The sequence below is a fragment of the Muntiacus reevesi genome, chromosome 2 (assembly GCF_963930625.1).
Source record: "Muntiacus reevesi chromosome 2, mMunRee1.1, whole genome shotgun sequence".
Lineage (NCBI taxonomy): Eukaryota > Metazoa > Chordata > Mammalia > Artiodactyla > Cervidae > Muntiacus > Muntiacus reevesi.
In genome coordinates, this window is record NC_089250.1 from 52,226,206 (window position 1) to 52,239,195 (window position 12,990).

General features: G+C 59.0%; 1 protein-coding gene across 1 annotated transcript in view; it reads right to left on the reverse strand.

The window, feature by feature from the left end:
- MYT1 (myelin transcription factor 1) overlaps window positions 1-11,367 on the reverse strand; it is a 35,453-nt gene extending 24,086 nt beyond the window's left edge. The window contains exons 1-7 of the mRNA XM_065919650.1: window positions 11,313-11,367; window positions 10,290-10,320; window positions 5,075-5,137; window positions 4,113-4,360; window positions 2,107-2,919; window positions 777-911; window positions 229-319 (exon numbers count right to left, since the gene is read on the reverse strand). Of these exons, the coding sequence (XP_065775722.1) occupies window positions 229-319; window positions 777-911; window positions 2,107-2,919; window positions 4,113-4,360; window positions 5,075-5,137; window positions 10,290-10,320; window positions 11,313-11,367 (1,436 nt within the window). The remainder of the gene's footprint in view (window positions 1-228; window positions 320-776; window positions 912-2,106; window positions 2,920-4,112; window positions 4,361-5,074; window positions 5,138-10,289; window positions 10,321-11,312) is intronic.
- Between the last annotated feature and the right edge of the window lie 1,623 nt (window positions 11,368-12,990).

The following is a 12,990-nucleotide window of genomic DNA, read 5'->3' on the forward strand; positions in this document are numbered from 1 at the left end:
CAGGCTGCAGGCGCCCATTCCTCCAGGCGCTCTCTGGTCTTTCAGCATCCCCTCAGAGTGGCACCCCTCTAGGTGCCGCTCTGCGCCCACCAAAGGTCTGTCCTGACCTTGCACTCACCCCAAAGAGCAGCACACAGGGGGACAGGGCAAGCCCGAGACATGTGCCAGGTTGGGGCACCCATGGCATGCCCCTGCCACCACCCTCACCGTGCCAGCCCAGCCCCATACCTTCTGTGCGTGTTACGGTTGCTGTTCACGTGGCCCTGGCCTGTGCAGCCAGGAGTGGGGCACTTGAGCACGTTCTCGTGCATGGCCAGGACTGCAAGACAATGGGGGGAGCCAGTGAACACCTCCCTCCATGGAGCACACAGGGGCCCCAGGCCCGGCTCAGGCAGAGAACCCCTCCCACGGTGGCCCTGGCTCCCTAGGGCAGAAACCAGTTCAGCCGTACAACGTCCCTCCTCTCAACTTACTGCCCCTCACACGGAAGCAAGGACAGCCTTTCTCCTCTGAGCCCCCAGCACACAGAAAGTGGCCCCTCCCCAGCTCCGGAGCCCAGCCTCCCCTCCTGTGTCCATGGCCGGGCTTCCTGGGGACCTGATCCAGGCTGCCATCTCCAGGTGAATCACTGGACGCTCCATATCCCCATGCTTGTAGGGCTCAAGCATGGGCTTCAGGACATTCCAGATCAGAGGGACGGGGCTCTGTGTGGCCATTCCCCAACGTGGGCACCATCCAAACACCAGAGGCAGCCCGAGCCATGCAGAGCTACTCACTCTCCGGGGGGATCCTGTCCTTGTGGGGGCAGCCAGACAGGCTGCGGTGGTGTGGGTACAGCCCAGTGACATGGCCGGTGCCATCACAGCCTGGTGTCGGACACTTGATCTCACGCTTTTCAGTTCTTGAGGGATCTAAACACACAGGGCCTCTGGGTCACAGGGCAGCCAGGAAGCTGGGGGGTAGTGGTGAGCAGGGAGCGGGTAGTGCAGCTCACAAGCCTTCACTCTGGCTGTCCAGAGAGGAGAATGACCAGACTGCCCAAGAGCCTGAAAGGCACCAGGGCTGGACAGCAAGGGGATACTAGAGGGACTGTTCAGGGTGTCTAAGTGGAAAAGCCCACAGATGATGAAAACCCACAAACAGCGGGACTGCAGCCCTTCGAGGAAGACCACCTAGATGGCGGCTGGTGCCCTCTGTCCTGTCCTGCTAATGTCCTGCGCAGCCCCAGGCCTCCGCAGAGAGGTGAAGATGTGCAGCAACATCCCTGCCAGGACTCGTCCTTCATGTTGACACGAAAGGGGGAGACAGAAGCTAAGTAACTCACCCAAAATGAAATTGCTCAGTCACGTCCAACTTTTTTGAGACCTCATGGACTGTAGCCCGCAAGGCTCCTCCATCCATAGAACTTTAGGCAAGAATACTGGAGTGGGTTGCCATTTCCTTCTCCAGGGGGTCTTCCCAACCTGGTGATAGAACCCAGGTCTCCCACATTGCAGGCAGACTCTTTAAGGTCTGAGCCACAAGGGAATCAAAGCAGCTAATAAAGGCTTAGGCAGAAACCTAACCCCAAATCTCAGCTACTGACTTCATTAAGCCTCTGCAGGCCAGAGAGGTCACTGTAAGTCTGGGGGCAGAAGGGAAGACCTCTCAGGACACACATGGTCTCCAGGGCATAGCCAGTGTCCCAGGGAAACTTCCAATGGAGCCATCATCCCCTTTGATAGAATGCAGAAATCATGGACCATGCTCAGAATGCCCACCCCAGGGAGGGCAGGGCCACTGGGGGCTCTGCCTGATTCAAATAGGAGGAGGTTGTCCTTTGACCCCCAGGCATGCAGGGGCTCACAAACTTCTCCCAGGCATCGCCCTCCTTAGCTCGCTGCCACTGGCCTCTGTCTAGGGCTCTTGGGCACCTGTGCCTCACATCAGGGTCCCTGAGGACCAGTGCCAGTGTCCTTCTAGTGCTCCCAGCCCTGCCTCCTGCCTCACAACCACAGTCTGTGTCTGTCTGGCCAACATCCCCCACCTCCCATGACCCCCAGCCAGTGAAATCCTTAGGGCATGTCCATGGGTCCCGGGCTCCCCATCCCTGGGAGCCCAGCCTACCTTTGCTGCAGTAGTTCTTCCGGGCAGCGTCCAGGGGCCTCGCTGCCTTCCCTGGCTCGCCCGGGCCCAGTGGGCCTTGCTCGGCAGGTGGGCATCCCGGCTCACAGACAGCCCGCACCTGCTCGGCCTTCAGGGCAATGGCCTGCTCCAGGAGGCCCAGGTTGCCACGGGTCATCATGTCGTACATCTCCGACTCGTCTGTGACCGCAGACTTCTGGGAGCGCGAGTCCTCATCTTTGCCGTCATCGGACCGCACCTCCACCAGGACAGAGTACCCGGGCTTGGGGCTGGGAGGCACCGGGCCCCGGGGCTGAGGGCTCTTTGGGGCAGGGACATGGGGGGCATCCTCCTGGCAGATTACATCAGGCGGGGCCTCCTCCTCGTCTTCCTCGTCCTCCTCGTCATCCTCTTCCTCCTCATCATCTTCCTCCTCCTCCTCCTCCTCTTCCTCCTCGTTGCCCAGGGTCACTTTTTGCTTGCTGGATGCCTCACTGGCCACACTCTCCAGAGACTGGGGACACGGCTCCTGGGAGCGTTCACTGGTGACTTCAATCACCTCCTCCACGTCCTCCGGCTGGATAAAGTCCTCCTTCTCCCCCTCGTCACTGGTGGCTTCTTCCTCAGCCTCCTGAACTAGGCCTGGCGTGGCCACATGGCCTGAGTCTCCGCCAACCAGGGTCTCTTCAGCAATTTGGCCCAAATTTAGGAGAGAAGTTGCGATGATTTCCTGATAGCTGCTGTAGCTGCCCTTGGAGGAGCCCGAGGGGCTGCTGATGGGATTGGATCCAAAATGCGCCTTTATTGGGCTCCTTCCTACACAAAATCAGAAACCAGATGGGAGGCACATGGAAACAGGGTGAGGGGAGTGTGTCTCCAGGCCACTGGCTCTGGTTCCACTGCACTCCACCATAGCCAGAGGACACCAGACCCCAGAAACAGGATCGACATAGCCGTTTTTGTCTGCCTGGAGAAATCACTGCTGTACTTTTGAAACTAAGATTTACTCTGATATTTTTGATTAACAGTCCTCCCTGTTATGTGCACTTTTTAAAATCAGGCTAATCTGCATTTCATAAAATGGAGCCTAAAGAATGCATAAGACTTTTTAACAGTTTCATAATTGAGAAGCAGCAAAAGCTGTTTTTAAAGGTTAAGTCATTTCATCGCTGTGGCTGAGATGCAGTGGGTGCTCACCACACCCGGGCCCCCTAGGTGGTGGATAAGGACCCCAGGATGTGAGAGCCAGCCCGCCTGCTCCCCCTTCAGGAGGGCTGATCCAGAGCACAGAGCTCCCTCCTGTGTAAGGAAGCCAGGAGGCCGAGTCCCTGACCCGGCACCCTCTCAGGCACGGCCAGGTCCCCAGCAGGGAGGCAGGTTGCAAGAACTCTCCCTACAGTGGCTCTAAAGTGAAGTAAGAATCCACCTCAGATCCCATAAGGGGAGAACACCAGAAACATGAATATATTGGAGGGGAGAGTTTGGGCCTCCAGCCTCTGCCACACCCCCAGGACCCCACAGTCGGCAGGGTCTCAGGACACAGACATGCCCCACCTTCACACTAGTGATGGCCAAGAACTGGGGGCCCTGCAGGGAAGAAGGTCACAGGAGGGAGACCCCCCAGTTCTCACTGCCCGGCCCAGCTTCCCTGGACACCCCCACCATCTCCCTTAATGCCAAGCAGACCCCTGCCCCCCAACCAGGTGGCTCTTTTGAGGCCAAGTGGGGCGGGTCTGTCCAAGACCACCCCATACAGACCCACAGCCACATCCATCTGTCCGTCCGTCTGTCACACATGCAGACAGACACACATCCAAAAGCACAGTGTTCACACACAGACCCTGAGCCCCCAGAGCCGGCCCCTCCCCAGGAAGTCCCAAATGTTGGACAAGAGGCACTTGTTCTCAGCAGGGCTTCCTGGCTCGCGGGAGCCCTGCCCGCCCACAGGCTGCGATTCTCCGGGGCCACACTAAGCGCCTTTATTCAGGGGAGACAGAGCAACAAAGCACCTTCAGCTGGCTCGGGGCGATGAATCTCCTCCTGTCCCGACGCCTCGGCCTCGTCCTCCTCCACAGTTCCTTCCGATTCATCAGAAACAGAGGCGTCCTTCACCTCAGCATCCTCGCTGCCGTCACTGTCCACGCCGTAGCCCTCGTCCAGAGCCAGCTTCAGCGGGGGTGCCTTCCGCTTGGACCCCAGGTGCTCGGCCTCGGGGCCCTCTAGCTTCCTCTTCTTGGCCAGAGGGCAGCTCTGCAAACTGGTAGGGAGGAGGCCAGGCCCCCCCTCCTCAGCATCTCCCAGTCCCCCGACCCTTCACCCTCTGCAGCTCTTCCTCTATCCTGAAAATTTCTCTTTGCCTCTCATCACCACCCTCCACCAAAACCCAAAAGCAAGACTGGCAGATTGATGTGTTCAAAATTTTACAGTAAGTGTCCACATTAAAAAGCACCAGATTGTGTTTTAAATTTCACTTCCTGCTTGTCTGGGGAGGCCTAACCTCAGGGGGCCCTGTCCATGCAAGGGTCACCCGCTCTGGGTTGGCTGGGGATGGGGACTGGCCCAGGCTACTCTGCCCCATGCCCACCGCCCCCAGGAGCACCCAGGGCTTCCTTTTCCACCTCCAGACCCTTCCCACCCTCACCCTCCCCCTGAACCGGGCACCACAGTCAGAGGCCCCTGAGGTCCAGCGGGACCCTGAGACCCCCAGGAGGACAGCAGTGAAAACAGTCACCCCACCGTGTGCTGGCTCTGTTCTGGGTTCACCCACAAGGCCTCCTTCAGCCTCAGAGCAGCCCCACTGGGGAGACACCCAGAAAGGCTCAGGGTTGCACGGGAGGCCACCGGGGCTCATCTGCCCAGAGCAGAGGGGGACAGTTCTGCCCACAGAGGGTTGCAGAGCAGGAGAGGAGCTCCACGCCCCCCAGCCCAACCTCTTTCCCAGGAACCCATCGAGGCCCCGCCAGCTTCTCACCTTCGGTGCCTGGAGTACTTGCCACGGATATGCCCCGAGCCCGTGCATCCGGGGGTGGGACAGCTAGGAGGAGACAAGTGGGAGCAGTCACCTGGGGGTGGCCCCGTGTGGCATGGGGACAGGGTCAGAATCTCACCCCAGACCGTCCCCCCGGGGAGTCTCCAAAGATTGTCTCCAAACAGTTCATCTTAGGACGGCTGCTTGCAGTTTGCAAAAAATTAATGAAATAACTCACCCTATTTAAATAAATGAATGGCTCATTACAGTCTCATGAGTGTGTTTAATTAAAGCTCTGTGTGTACAAGATCAAGGCAGAATTCCTTTTTCCATGATGAGTCTCCCCACTGCAGGCAAGCCACTACCAGATTTTTCAGGGGGCTGAGGAGCAGGGCCCTCAAGGTGCTCCCAGAACCAGCACCTGAGTCTGGCCCAAGGGCAAAGCACAAACATGGGATTCTCCGTGGCCTTCACGAGGCTGCGGGGCCCAGCCAAGACTGCCCTGTGCTGGCTCACTAAGGCGGCGCCCACAGACAGGAACAACTCTGCAAACATGCAGCCTTGACCTAAGCCACAGGCGCCCGCTGGAGGTAGGCACGGTGTGGTGGCAAAGACCCCACTCCAGAACCTTCAGCCTGCTGCGAGGGAGGTGAAGCCAAGAGGGCAGATGACCCAGGAGCTGCCATGAGACCTCAGGGGCAGAGGGGCTTGGGGGATGATGCCTGGCCTCTAGCAGCAGCTCCCATCCCGGGGACAGAAACGAGAGCCCAGGAGTCCCGCTCCTTCTACAACTTCTGTCTCCCCACCAACCAGACTCTGGGAACCGCTCATCAGGGCTCGGCCCACCCCACCCACTTCCCTGCGAATCAGCTCCCCAGGACCGTGAGGTGCTCAAGGCCACCGTCCTGTCGGCTGGGGGGCATGTGCAAGGAACCAGGACAGCAAGAAGCTGACATCACCTGTGTTGTGGAGCAGCGGATGAATGCTGGCGAGATGGAGAGGCCGTGGTGGGAGGAGGGGAAGCCCCAGCTCCTCCTGGGAGGGGTCGCTCCAAGGTGCCCCCCATCCAAGGACGGACAAGCTTACCATCACCAGGTCTGAGCCCCCACCTCTGATCAGGCTCTCCCGGAACCAAGGAAGGAAAGTTGTGTAGATACTGACACCTGTGGGCTCCTGGGGCCCAGAAGAGTTCACTACTGTGGCCTCTGTCCAGACACACTGATTGATCACCCACGTGACTACAGAGGACCGTGGGGCCCCACTGACTGGCAGGCCACCCTGGCTGACGAACCAGCGAGAAACAGAACAGTCTGTGCTAGCAGAGCCCTGTCCCCTAGCTCAGCCGCAGCCTTTGGGGGAGCCAGGGTCTCTGCAGGGGACGCACCCTGCAGCCCCCCATGATGGCGCCACTGAGGCTCATCTCCTGGCATTTAAAAGGAGAGATGAAAGGAGACAGGGTGGAGAGGAAGAGGAAAGGGGAGGGGGGAGGGGAGCGTGTGGACTTTCCTGTGCGTTTCCTTTCCAGACCCAGAGGACTTCTGCCGCCCACGGCCTCTCATTCTGAAATCCAAGCCCCACACTTGCTGCCACTTTCTCAAGTACTAGCGTTAAGACTCCACAAAAGCTCCTTGTTATTGAGGATTTGAAGCTGAGGTCCCAATTAGTTGATTAGTCAGAGTTAATCAGGCAATTAGGTGCCAGCTGCTGTGGTACTGGCACTACCCCCAAACACATCACCTGCTCAAAGCCACACCTCCGCCCCCCAGTTCAGAGGCGCCTGGCTTCCAGCCCCGAGGGCCAGCTCCTCCCAGGGCAGCAGGCCAGGCGTGTGCCCACGTGTGCTGAGCCGCCAAGGGGCACTCTGGGAGAGGAAGCGGAAGAAACCCCTCCCTATGTGGCAGCCAAGACAGCACCCATGGAAAGTGACGTGAGGCCAGTCAGGGCCCCAGGGTGCAGTGCCAGCAGGTCACCCTGTGGGTACCTGTGCTTGTAGGGTGCCCTCCATGTGCTTGGGGCCAGAGGGCGGGGTGAAGCACCAGCTCTGGTCCAGGCCTCTGAGGCCTAGCCCCCCAGCATGGGGGACCCTGCTGAGCCCTCCCCCAACTTCCCAATCTGGCTCCAAGTGTGGCAGAGACGCTCCCGGAGGGCCTGACCTCAGTTAACACTGAGTGGGGTCAGGCAACGGCCCAGGGGGCTCTGAGCATAAACAGTAGGTCTCAGGCCAAGGCAGAGGCGCCCATCCCAGCAGGAGCCCTTTAAGGGACTGGATTCCCTCTGGCCCCCTGGAGGCAGGTAGAGGGCTCCCTACTCCTGTCTGTCCCCTTAGTGGGAGCTGGCTGGTGGCTCAAGGAGAAGGCCCTCAGGTGAGGACAGGGGGGCTGGGAACCAGGGCATAGGCAGGACAGACAGGCGTCTCTCATGGAGGAGGGATACACCCCAAGGGTGCTCCGAGAGGGGCCCACCCACTTCCTTCCCTCCTATCCTGCCTCCCACAGCTGTAGGACAGCAGATGAGCCCATGGAGACAATGGTGGGGTCTGCTAGTTCTCCACTGGCACAAAGGGAAAGGCCAACAGACCTCTCGTCTTCTCTCAGGGACTCGCCTCAAGTCAGAGCAAGAGCTGACGGGCTACTGAGGGGGCAACCGAGAGTCCTGATCTGTCCTGGCTTGTGTCCTAGCAACCACGATGCAAGAGCAAGCTGCTCCCGGGGTCTCTGCTTGAGCGGAGGAAGGGGCCACTGTTGGGGGGAGGGAGCCCCACAGGCTCTGGGTCCACAGGTTCAAGTCCCTCGTCCACAGAGTGAGTCCCATGGGGACAGCTTCCCTGTGACCCATCCTCCCATCAGGTGATTCCTCTGCCGTCCCAGGGGCGAGTCTGCTCCACGGGTCATTCTCCCTGGGCCAGCACCCACCACGAAGGCCCCACCACAAAGGCTCTGCCAGAATGGGGGCTCATCTGCTTGTCCCACCACAGGACCTGGTGTGCACAGAGGAGGAGTCCAGCTTGCGGCACCTTGTCCCTGCCCAAGGGCTGAACACCCAACCTCAGTGCATTGCTCAGGCCTGAGAGGCACGTGCCAGGTGGACCACGTGCCAGGTGGACCTCCTTAGCACAGAGGAGCCATTTTCCTCTGAGCGTCGATTCTTCGAAACGGGAAGGATGGCTGAGAACATTGTCGCTAGAACATTTCTCCCCAGTTTCCCCATCAGGCTGCACACAGGTCTCATCCTTACCAAGTAAACAGGGTGAGACCACGAGATCAACAAATGTGGGTAAAACCTGGATGGTCACACGATACCTTACACTGGTTGTGTACACAGATTTCAAAACAAATCTGTTTTGGGGTCACTCTTGCTTCAAAGTTTTAAGAGAAACCTAGCCCTTGGGGTTTGCCTTTCCAACTTCCTCCCTTACTGTATCTGTTGCCAAGAGTAACTGCTGTTCCTGAAGCTCAAGTCCTGTGCACAGCCTCCTCCCCCTTGCTGTCCCCAGGAGGTCCTCAGACAAACGTCACATGGCCCCAGGGGAGCAGCGCATCCTTCGGGAGACCTGCTCTCCAGCCTGGGCTCCTCTGAGCACCACGCAGAGTCCCTCCCGGGGCTCACCCACAGGTCCCAACCCTGCAGGCAGCTCCCAGGGGCCTGGCTTGGCTTCTGTCCCCACCCACCCCACCCTCCAGCCATGCGACCACAACCAGTCTTCGGGTAGGAGGGTGTGTGATTCAACTCTTCTGACTGCACGAACTGTCATATCCTGAGCCTCAGTTTCCCCACTTCACACATGGGGCCACACCACCCCCAGCCAATACTTCCATGAGAGTCCCTGAGCTCAGACAGCACGGTGCAGCCACTGCAGTGCCTGCCACCCGCGGGGCTCTGAGCACCCCTCCCAGGCCCTCTGCCTTCCCGCCTCCACGATACAGCCTCAGAGGCTAGAGACATGCTGGCATGTCTAGGGTCCTCATTTTCCTGACTGGCAAAGGCCAAGCACTTGACTACCGCCTGGTTAAGAATAAGAGGGGCCAGCCCCAGCTGTGCTCACTGTCCAGTGAGAGCCTTCACCCCTGAGAATATGGACGTGGCCGATGCCCTGGGCCTGCACCGCTCCATGGAGAGAGTTACTCCAGGCAGGGGCAGTGGCCCCACAGAAGAGCAGCCCCTCCTTCAGTGTCTAGAAAGCTCTGTCTATCTCCAGCCACCAGTCTGGAAGCCCACAGACCTGCCTTCGGGGTATGGGTGTCACGCCTGACCCCACTGCACAGGCAGAGCAGCCCCAGGGGCAGGAGGGAGCACTCGGAGGCCCTCCATCCCTCCAAGTGGCCTTGGGCAGGTTACCTCAGTCACAAGTTGAAGTCTGGCCCCAGCTCCCGGGATGTTTATAAAATTGGACCAGGTACACTGGGGCCCTCCCTTCTTTCTCTAGTGCTCTGACCCAGATGCGTCAGCATGACCTCTCTTCAGAAAAGGGGGGGGTGTGGGAGGCTGGTATTATTGGTCACTTACTGGACACTGTTCGCTGGAGCTCTGTCTGGGCAAAACAGCCCAGGGCTGGCGGGGAGACCCAAGGAAAAGCCTAGATCCACAGAACCTCTGGTCCAAAGGTCAAGTGGGTGGTGCTAGGCGGCCAGACACGCAGACACTGCAGGGGGCGGGGCGGGGGTGGTCTCTCTGGCCTCCCCAAGCCCCTCCCACGCCCCACACACAAAGCCTTTGGCCAAGCCCAGGACAGATGCCAGCAGACAGGGAAGTCTGCCTCCAGCGAAGAGGGCTGGCCCCTCCTGCTTCAACCAGCAAAGCCCTGAGCGTCTGTCCTCCCTCCTGCTCAGGATGTGCCCCGTGAGACCGGCCTGGGATCTGGAAAGTCACAGGGCTCGGCCGACACACAGGTCACTGCTGCTCTCGGCCCAGTGGAAGCCTCGGGCGTGGGACAGCTGGACCCTGGTCTCTGGTCAAGGAGCCAGTAAGACAGCACCTTGTCGCTGGCTGAGGAGCACGGGGACAGGAGGTCCCGGGACCAGCTGTGAGCACCGCTGTGCGCCTGCGCAAGGCTGGCTGCATGGTGGCACCAGCACGCGGGGCGAGAGGACGGGGCAGAGTGAGGACACTGGACACAGGCCAGGAGGGAAGAAAGCAGGGCGCTGAGGGGCAGCCGGTCAATTCCAAGTGCCCGGCAGGCCACTCAGGACAAAGGGGGTCACCGGCGAGCAGCACATCTTACCTGAGGTCGGCTCCTGTGGGCTCCAGGGGAGCTGAGTGAGAGAAAGAGAAACAGGACACTTGTCTGCAGGTAGAATGGAAAAGGCACATTGTCCTACAGCATGAGTGGGGTGAAGCGTGGAGGCAATTCCCCTGACACCGAAACCGCACGTTCCCTGGCCTCCTGGAATGTCCCCTGGGGTCTAGTGAATCCACGGTCCCCCAAGCAAGTGCTCCTGCCAGACCCTCCCTGGAAGCTCCTGGATTTACAGACTCAGACAGAGGCCCCACACAAGACAGACTCTGTGGGCCGTCCGGGCAGGACACGATCTCTTTCTTTAATTGCATGAAGAAGTCAGTTTCTGGTCAGAAAGCCCCCAGCAGATAAAGCAAGGCAAAGAGGAGAAGGTGGCCCAAGCAACTGGTCCCTCAGGGATGGGCCACTGGGGCAAAAACGTCAGGAGTCTGATCGGCAGACATAAGAAGCAGACACAAGGGCGCCCGGCCCCTCCTTGAGAGCCACCCGTACACAGAAGCAGCATGTACCCTGTGGTGTTGGGGAGGTGAGGCTGGCCAAGGGGTCAGGGCTCGATCCCTGCAGAGCAAGAAGGGCCTCAGCCCCTCTCCCCACCCCACTGCCAGTTCCACCAATGACATCCCCACCCACTCCAGCACCAAGACTAATATCCCGGGAACAGAGAGACTGGTGACGCAAGGCTGGCGGCCTTTCCTTTCCAAACAGAGCAGGTCTATCGCAGCTTTGCTTCCCCTCTGGAGAGCTGGGTCTGCTCCTCATTTCCACCCCAGCAGGTGCCTCTGGGCCAAAAGCCTCCCTGGTAACCCTTTCAGGCAGCCCGAGGCTGAGGAGGCCTGAAACCACCAGGTACCTGGAGCCCCAGGTGCCCAGAGCAGGGAAGGCCCGTCCCAGAGCCGAAGCACTGCTTCAGGACTCTTCTCCTGAGGACAGCTGCTGGGAGTGGCATTTACAGCTTCAGGACCCGGGACTCTTGGCCAGAGTCAGCTGGGAGGGGAGGGCAGCACTCACCTCGGAGGGCCTTGGATCTTGTACGAGCTCTCTTTTCATCATTTTCTAAGCTCATCTGCAAGTAAAAACAACCGCGCTGTTAACAGGACCCAGCAGAACCACCCCTGTGTCTGCAGTGTGGCCTATGCCATCTTCTGGCTCCAGCGTCGCTGGTGCCTGTGAATCTGACCCAGGAGAAAAGGAATGGCTCATAGGGCAGGAACGACCTGAGAACCAGGAGCAGCAGGTGAGGCATGGTGCTTCTGGGAGGAGACCGCAGGCCCGAGCATGTCCCCCATCTCCTGCCCCCAGGTTCACATCCAAGGAGGAAGCCTCACCCACTAAACCTTTGTTACTTTCACGGCGTCGTAACTCACGGTCTGCTGGTGACAGTGCCCGCCACAGACTCTGATCCCACCGTGCTGAGACCCCGGCTTTCACCCACAGTTGTTGATCCTGGCACACAAGGGCTGTCTTGTTAGAAACGGGCACCTGGGACCTGAGCAGAACTCCACGAAGCTTCGAGTGGACGACTCCACTCTCTACTGGGTGCCGTCCAGGGAGATCCTGGGGACACAGTCTGAGTTTGGGGACCTGGCCACTCATACATGAGATGGGGTGCTCCCCACAGCCAGGGGTTTTCAGGCAACACTGCCCAGTGGAATAGAGTGTCAGTCACCCACATCATTTAAACTTTCCTAAAAGCCACCTTAAAAGCATAAAAAGAAATGGGTGGAACTGATTTTAAATCTTACTTAGTCCAATCTATCCAAAACATTATCATTTCAACAGTATCAATAGAAAAAATTATGACTGGGATTTTTGTTTAATGCTGACTCTCAGAGATCCTGCACATCTCCTGGACTCACAGCTCATCTGAGTTCGATCAGCCACGTGCCACATGCCACGGCGCAGGCTCTGGGGGTGGGAAGGAGTCAGGGGTGAGAGCCAGGCTAGGGTAGGAGTGCAAGCTGAGGGGTCATCTGGACCCGACCTGCAGGTCACCCTCCCAGAGAAGCCAATTCCCCCAGGAAAGAGTGAGTGGAGCCCCAGAGGAGGGTGGGTGCCCCACACAATCCAGACACTCATGTCACCCAACTATCTGCCCGAGCCCATCAGAGCTCCCGCCCCCCATTCTCTGCCCCAGACCCACTTCCATGGGAATGCTGCCCACACTGTCCTTCAGGGAGTGGAGGCAGAACCCTGGAAGGGGAGGGATGCCCCCAGGGGCACAGGTCATCACAGAGAATCCTCAGCCTGGGTCTGGGCATGAGGTAGGAAGGGCCTTTACCCAACAGGTGTGCCCTGTGGCCAGGAAGGGGAGGAAGCCGCCCCCACCCTCCTGCCACTGCGTGACCATCAGAGCAAAACCAGATGCCCAGAAAGGAGCAGCAGAGAGGGGCTTTGTGCCCCAGAAACCAGCACAGGTCCAGCATCTATGGTCCCACCCTTCCCATGGACACCCCCAGTTCATAAGTTGGAACTTGCAAAGGGAGTCCCCTGCCCATGAACAGCATGAGCATACACGAGATTTGTTAAGGACGAAAAATCACAACCTGGGGTAATCCTTGCAGCCGTCGACTGCAAGCAGTAGAGCTGAGAGCCATGCATTTACAGCCTCCCGACAGCACGGAAGACAATTACTATAATTTCTATTTTTAAAGCGGAGGTTCCCCATGGACCAATGGCTCACATTTAA